This window comes from Galeopterus variegatus, unplaced genomic scaffold (genome assembly GCF_000696425.1).
Source record: "Galeopterus variegatus unplaced genomic scaffold, G_variegatus-3.0.2 Scaffold9953, whole genome shotgun sequence".
Taxonomy (NCBI): Eukaryota; Metazoa; Chordata; class Mammalia; order Dermoptera; family Cynocephalidae; genus Galeopterus; species Galeopterus variegatus.
In genome coordinates, this window is record NW_007736064.1 from 17,514 (window position 1) to 25,674 (window position 8,161).

The 8,161-nt window shown below is 37.5% G+C and overlaps 1 protein-coding gene across 1 annotated transcript in view; it reads left to right on the forward strand.

Annotated features, from left to right (window-relative positions):
* The window catches only part of LOC103609689 (ankyrin repeat domain-containing protein 22), an 11,774-nt gene extending 5,713 nt beyond the window's left edge, over positions 1 to 6,061 (forward strand). Inside the window, exons 2-5 of the mRNA XM_008593990.1 lie at positions 329 to 436; positions 2,992 to 3,069; positions 5,354 to 5,452; positions 5,725 to 6,061. Of these exons, the coding sequence (XP_008592212.1) occupies positions 404 to 436; positions 2,992 to 3,069; positions 5,354 to 5,452; positions 5,725 to 5,802 (288 nt within the window). The 5' untranslated portion in view covers positions 329 to 403 and the 3' untranslated portion in view covers positions 5,803 to 6,061. The remainder of the gene's footprint in view (positions 1 to 328; positions 437 to 2,991; positions 3,070 to 5,353; positions 5,453 to 5,724) is intronic.
* The last annotated feature ends 2,100 nt before the right edge of the window (positions 6,062 to 8,161 follow it).

An 8,161-nucleotide genomic window follows, 5' to 3' on the forward strand; every position in this document is an offset into this window, starting at 1 on the left:
CCTGTACCGCGCTCAGCCAGTGAAACGCACCAGCCATCCCTGTATAGGATGTGAACCCTCGACGGGAGCGCCGCTGCACTCCCAGCGCGGCACTCTCTCGAGTGAGCCACGGGGCTGTCCCCTTCTCCAGCTTTTTCTTCAGACTGGACTGTGTTCAATATGCTGGTCAATGGAAACCTGAGTTTATTCATCAGGCATACACCACAGAAAGACCTGCCATGAGTACCATAAAAATGTAAAGCATAAACTAAACTTTGATGTGGCAATCTGAAAATGTGAAATTTGAAAGAAAATATTTTACTTATAGAGTCCTTTTCTTAATTTTTAGAAAGAGAGAACCTGCTTGCATTATGCTGTGAAGAAAAAATTTACCTTCTTTGATTATCTACTCATTATCCTCTTAATGCCTGTCCTGCTTATCGGGTATTTCCTCATGGTGAGTACAGCAGTTGTTGCTGCGAGGGGCAAGTGTGTGCAGGAGGTCAATGGCACGCGTGACTCATCAAGTATTGCTGGGCCAGTGATCAGATCGATGGCATGACTTAAGTTTTGCTAGGCCAGTGAGATGTTGTCAAGAAACATGACAAAATAAACTCTTGGTTTATATTGTACAAATGACATTTCCATCATACATGCTATGATGCTATGATTAAAGCAAGAAGAAAGGTAGCAAAAGTACACAATGGTAACATAATCCAAGCAATGTTTATTTAGAAAAATAAATTAATCTTAACTAAAAATTACAGTATCAGAAGGAAGCACAAAAATTCCAAACATTACCAAAAAAAACCTCTTCCTACTATTTTTTTCCTCTTTTTTTGTAACAGCAATTTACTTTTTGCAGATCTTTCTGAGTTTCTGATTTTTAAGGAACCCCTTCCCCATGATGAGTTAAATAACAGATTCCAAGAGATTTGNTTCTGATTTTTAAGGAACCCCTTCCCCATGATGAGTTAAATAACAGATTCCAAGAGATTTGCATCCCGAAGCTGACAAACTCAGAAGAAATTTATGGAGAATTGGAAGCCCATTTTTCACCTTGATGGATTTATTCATGCTTGAATGAATCTTTGGCAGGCAGTCATTTTCTTGAATAAGGGAAGATGTCGTTTGTACAGGGATGCAGTCATATTATGTGTGGAATACAAAGCTTGAGGTTGTTTGTTTCAAATAGGGTGACAGGTCTGCACTGACTCATTCACTGTTTTCTATCTGGTTTCCCTTGTGGCCAGATCCACTGTTGAGAGATGACTCAACAGATGCATGATTTACTCCAGTTGAGTGTCCAAGCTCCCTCCTCATTGTAGCTAATAGACCATGGACTTTAGTTATCCTTGTTAACATAAGCTCCATTTACGACAAAGTCTGCCAGTCAGAAATGTTATCTTCCTGGGTACTTAAATGTTACAGAATTAGATGGACTATAATTAAGTACGATAATGTTAATTTTGATGTTTACATTTTTGGGAGAGACAGAAGAAACTGTAATTCACTAATAAACATATAATGTGCTTATATCCTTGAGTTTTGAAGAATTCCCTGTGTATTTAGCACTCAGTATTTGAATATGTATAGTTTTGGGTCAGGGAGAATCTGTCATTCATTTACAAACCTTTTCAGAGACTCTGAAGAAAACAAACAAACAAACACAGCTGTGATTAGCAATGCTCATTCAGAATTTGTTGACATACAGCTCTGCTTTCTAAGATGGTCCAGTGTTCAGAAGCCAGAGGCCTAGGCAAAAATATTAACTGTGATGAGTAGCCTGCCTCTAACTGCACATATACGCTATTCATTAATGGGGTCTGAAATGATACATTTGTGATGTCTAAGGAATACGTGACAGGAGAGGAAATTAAAGGGAAGGGGCCAGAGAGGACTGAGTTACTTCAGAGAAGGGGAGGGGGAGGAAGGCAGTTTAGAAGGGACACAGGAGGAAAGCACAGAGAAGAAGACAGTGGATGGAGCTTCCCAGATGTGAAGGGGCTGAACTCCAGGGCCACGGCCACATGAGCGGGGAAGTCTTCACTTTCTCAGGTGATGGGATGTAGGGAGAAGGCGTAAACTGGCACGGGGTCAGAATCTCATGGGGCTAGAAGGGAAGAGTAGATTTCTGAGGAGCCCTAGTCCATGGCATTCATTTGTTCAGTCCTTCGACATATATTTATTGTGGACCTCCCATGTGCTGGACACTGTGCTAGGTGTTAGGGACACAGTGATGAACAAAACAGGCATGGTCCTGTCCCTGTGAGAGATGGAAGATGATAGGGAGACAGTCATTAATTTGAAGACACAAACACATGTAAAATTAACATGAAGCAGGTGATACAGAGAGGTGATTGGTATTCTGAGAGCCTACAAGAGAGGGATTTTTACTGGCCAGGTAGGTCAAGGAAAGCCTCTTGGAGGAAGAGGGGCTTGGGCTGAGATATGAAAGATAGGTTTACCAGCCAAGGAAGGGAGGGTGCTTCTTGGCAGAAGGAACTTCCTGTGCAATGATTCTCTGGTGGGAAGAAGCATGGTGGAAATGAAGGACTAACAAAGGCCAGGGTAGGCTAGTAGGTGTGGAGTGAGAGGGCTAGAGCCATACGTGATGCCCAAACATATGCAGGCCATGCTTAAGAGTTTACTTTTGTCCTCAGAGCAATGAGAACTTATTGCAGAGTTCCGAGCCAGGAGGCGAAAGACAGGTACTGAACCCCCACCTCAGTAGGACTTGGTAGGTGTGGGGTGAAGCCTGAGAGTGTGCATTTCTGACAATCTCCTAGGTGCTGGTGCTGCTCTTCCAGGACCACACCCTGAGAACCACAGCTTTGACGCCTGGATATTGAAGGTGGGGGTGGGCGAGGAGCTTGGGGGAAATTTCAAGAAAGGTGCATAAGTGCATAGGGGTATTGGAATTAAAATGAAGCAGTTGATTAAATAGTCTCAGACATAGGTTAGAGAAAATGTTTGTAAATAAACCTCTCCCGTACTTGCCTTCTCTGATAGGTATCAAAGACAAAGCAGAATGAGGTTCTCGTACGAATGCTACTTGAGGCTGGCGTGGAAGTTAATGCTACAGACTGTGTAAGTTTGTATTTCTAGCCATTTTGAAAAAAATATTCAAAATGGCATTTGAAGGTAGTGTATTTGTCATCTATAAAGTTGCTTGCTTTATTTTCCTAGATACTTTTATACTTAGCTTTATATTCTTTTTCTTCTCTCTCTTTCTCTAATTTTCTGACAGGTGAACTTGAGGTAATTTATATTCTGCTAAACTCATGAGAATAAAATCTTTATTGATTATAAAACATTTTTAAGAGAACTGGCTTTAGCGTTGGTGAGAAGTTAAGGAAAACAGAGCTTCTGATAACAAAATTCTATCCTTTGTAGTTAAGACGCTGAAATCAGAACACCCACGTGTAAATCTGGGCTTGCGAGCTTTTACTTATGTGAGTTTGATCAAGTTACAAATTTATCTGACTCAGTTTTCTCATCTGTAAAATGGGGATATTGATTGTATTTACTTTATAGGGTTGATTCATGCAAAGCACTTAGGTGAGTGCTCAGCACATTGTAAATGCTCCCTGAATGTAATCTGCTGCTGCTGCAGCCAAGATCCCAACCCACTGATAAGAGAGGCCCCATCTATGAACTAAAGATAAAGACAAAATCCAAATGATGATTAGAGCAGTTATAACAACAGAAGCAGCATCAGCTAACTACTTCTTGTTTATAAGTGTTAAGTTTTGTTTTCACCTTTTACCCCTGCACCTTTGTGCTCATCTTTCTCCCGTAAATGCTCATAGTGAGTCAAATTTATTTGTATGGTGTCTTATTTGCTTATGTTAATTAAATAAAATTTTGGATTCCCAGGTGCTTATTGAAAAAATAAGCAAGTGGACATTTGATTCCAAAAATCTAACATTCTGTTTGTGATGCCTAACTAATTTTATGTTTGTGCACATCTGTGTCTATGTGTATTACCATTGTTATATAATATAAAAAAATGTCCCCATCCCTGTTTCTATTAATTATTTACATAACTTTAGTTTTGGTTATATTGATGTCATGTTTAAATGATGGTATTTGTGTGTGTGTGTGTGTGTGTGTGTGAGAGAGAGAGAGAGAGAGAGAGAGAGAGAGACAGCACAAGAAAATCAGTTTATGAATGTATATTTTCCTTTTATTTCAAATAAAACTTTTAGATTCATTTGGATAGACAACTACTGTACATCATTATTCCCTTAGATACCTTTGAAATGTTTTAAGTATGAAGTTATTAAAGATTAAGTAAAAGGTTTGTTGAAGTTTTTTGTTTGTTTTTTTGTTTTTGGTCTTTTCATTTAAATTCAAAAGATTTAAAATTTGTACCTATTACCAAAATTTCTCTAGAATATTTTCTCAGCTATTTAAATCTACAGATAAAGATATTATGTTCCTGTGGACACACACACACAGACACCCATTTATTCCAGACATTTTTCAAAAACCACTTAAATATTATGATCCATTTTCTCAGTAATGCAGTGTTTCATATATTTAGATAACGACTCTATTTCACATGGAAAAACTCAGAGCCAGATTTTCCATTTATCATGCCATCACTTAATAAAAATAAGTAACTGCAGCATTATCTCCTATCATCTTAGAGTTCCTGGTGAATAAGGTCCAGAATTAATTTTGTTAGTTTTGATAGTCATATATATTATTTCTTCACTTATTAAAACTGTGGTTGCTTGGTTACTTTTTGAAAGACAAAATTTTGGACAGAAATGCTTCAGCTATACTGTTTTTTGACCCATAGTTAATGTTTTAAATTAGTGCTAAAAAAGTAGATTCACTGTTTTATAATTGAACTATAACAAACTAAGTATGGCAGACTTCTCTGTAGAACTGCACTGATCTTGTAGGTGGACTGTAGTTATATGAGGTACCTGCCTTTTTCAGACTGGGGATTTTCATCAAAAACCACAAAGGATAATATTTACACAAAGATCCATGTGGAGACTTTTTAAGGGAAAAGATGGTAACATGATCAAGGTGATGAGTGCCTAGGCATACAGAATTTTACAAAGATGAATGCCTTGGCATAACTCAGCATCAGCTTTTTATATGTTTCAGTTTTGGGTTTGGAGCAGAGTATGAGAAAGGAAGATATTAATGGCTTATGGGATATTAATATAAACATTGGAGCAAAGAAGAAAACTTTCTAAGTACAGGAAATAGTTGCCCATAGATGGTTTGCAGACTTTCTGTTTTGTATAGTTGTATGTTACAAAGTGTGTAAAGTACTTACTAAATGAATCATGTACTGTGGTCTGTGGAGAGCCTGATTGGAAAGCTGCGATGTTAACCCTTTGTGTTTCAGTATGGCTACACCGCATTACATTATGCCTGCGAAATGAAAAACCAGTCTCTTATCCCTATGCTTTTGGAAGCCCGTGCAGACCCCACAATAAAAAATAAGGTAAGGATCTGTGGACCATGGTCTGAGGTCCTTCTAGCAGCATAATCTTATAACTCAGGCTTGAAGTAAATTAATTGTCTCTGATGTTAATAACAGTAAAAACTAATCGTCCTCATTAAGGAATGAAGTTATTCTATTACTGTTAGGACTGAATGACATTTAAGTTCCCTGCCAAACTTAAGAATCAATCAATCTAAACTATTCACAAGACCCTTTGCATTGATAATTGACTCTATTGGAAATAAATAACTGTAATTTCTTTCTCTCCTCAGCGTGGTGAGAGCTCACTGGATATCGCACGGAGATTAAAATTTTTCCAGATTGAATTAATGCTAAGGAAAGCATTATAATCCTGTGACCTTGCAGATGGAGATATGGACAAAGTTAAAGGACAGGATGCTATCTCCTTCTTGGACTGTTGGTCTGTGGGCCACTCAGTCTGGATGTCACTGTTTTATTGGGGTGATTGCTGTGGTTAATGTTTTAAAGAGAGTGTTGTATTTATAATATTTTTTACTCAATGGAGTTCACCATGGGCATAGTATTTCTAGGGGAAACATTAAAGTTGCTGGAATCTCCACTTCAGTTAGGAAAAAATGTGATGCTTCACATTCATTCTCCCCTGAGGAAGAGGATCGGAGATACCTGAGATAGTGTTCTCTCTTCCCCATTCTGTCACTCTTACAAAGAGGCTATCTGGTACACGTCATGCCCTAGGAAACAAACTGTTTCTCTCAAGCCCCTTTGAGAAGTAAGAGGAGGAATCACAGTATGTACATTTATGTAGAATGGTGTGAGAGGGTGTGTGGGTTTCACATGTAAATATTCTTTTGATGAAAACATCTATCAGTTGTCAGTGGTAGAAGTGTTTACACCACAGAAATGGGCAAATCCTGTAAATCAGGGCTTTTATTCCTTTCCAGAGAACCAGTTTACCAGCATACCAGCATGCCACTAAACGTTTTGGTGTCAGTTTACGAATAAAAGCCATCTCGGTTTTGAGGAAGATTATATAACTGTGTATCAAAATGTTCAAAAATATCTCTGTGATCCTCCTGTAAATACAAGGTGGCTACTAAGCTTGTTCGTTTTGTTTATTTTTATTGATACAATTTAAAATATTGTTGTAACCTATTTTGATATAGGACTTCTTCACAAGAAATATGATGAAGTGGTATCTGGATTATATTTCTAAATGAGAGATTATTGATATAAAAATGTACCTCACTTCCTTTGTGAATGAGAGAGTAGAAATAAATACACTTAAATGATTGAATTTTGCAAATCAAGACTGAATCATGCATTAGCTGTAAACGTGGACTATGTGTGGTAACAAATACAGTCTAAGAATGAAAGATTTCCATCCTTGAACAGAACAAAGGTCTAATAAAAACCAAATCCAGGGATATTTATTGAACTATGTACAGGCCCTTAAGGTACATATTTTGTGAGTGAAGTGGTAGTATGTAGGTATAGACGAATATTTCTTAATAAATTGTCTAAGCATTGAACTGAGTTACCAGGTGACTTTAGGTAACCCCCCCCCGGGATATTTATTGAACTATGTACAGGCCCTTAAGGTACATATTTTGTGAGTGAAGTGGTAGTGTGTAGGTATAGACGAATATTTCTTAATAAATTGTCTAAGCATTGAACTGAGTTACCAGGTGACTTTAGGTAACCCCCCCCCAAAAAAAAAAATTGCTGTGTATCTTCAACAATATACCTTTGACACACACCAGTATACCACTGACTTGGTTTCAGAGTAAATTTTGCAAAATAGTAGTCATGTAATTTACAGCTGTCATCTTTGAAACTGTATGAAAATTGAATACTTTTCTAAAGAAATAAATCTAGATTTGTGAATGAGTTGGAGTGATTGTCTCACAATAACTTTGTCAATATCAAAGTATAAAATATGTGACAATTTGTTTCATTATGCTCATGACATTATAAAATTTTCTTCCTAGCTTTTAATTCTTAGAGACAGAAAACTGGGCCAGAAATTTCTAGCCATTAGGTCTCCTAGCGACAGGCTATAAACTCTCAAACAGTCTTGGACTAGAATCTAGATACTAACATACACATATAGTACATGCTTTATGCAATGCATAATGCATTTATTAGAAAACTCATAAATATCCTACAAAATTGCCTTCTCTGAGATCCAGCCATAAAACTTGGGCCTATCCTGAAAATGTTTAGCATGTATTTCATTCACACTATACATTGATTTTTGTTGTTAAAGCAGCTCAGCTTCCTGAGGTAGTGTTAGTCTCTATGGCAACAAGGTGAAAATGTCTCGCTTATTTTGTGAAAGTCAAAGTCCAGAGATTTGAGACCTCAGTATCTGTCCTAAATTGTCATTTTACTTTATTGTTCTGAAAATACGGCTTACAGAAAAAATAAATGCTTTACGGAGGTTTACCTAAGTGATGTAGAGAATGTCTAGATACTTTCTGGCTGTTGGGTAAAAGCTACGCTTCAAGACGGTAGAGTATATAATAGCATGTGAAACCTGTGTTCACCCAATGTGTAGTTTAATTAACTGAAAAAAAAAATGTATATGTTTTAGTGCCAAATTCAGGAAATCTGGGGGAATGTGTGTATAATATATGTCTGTTCTTGCTTCTCCAGCTCCCTTCTGCCCACATGGTAGGTTTCCTATTCTGGAAATCCTCCCTAAATCCCCTGCTCATAGACCCAAGC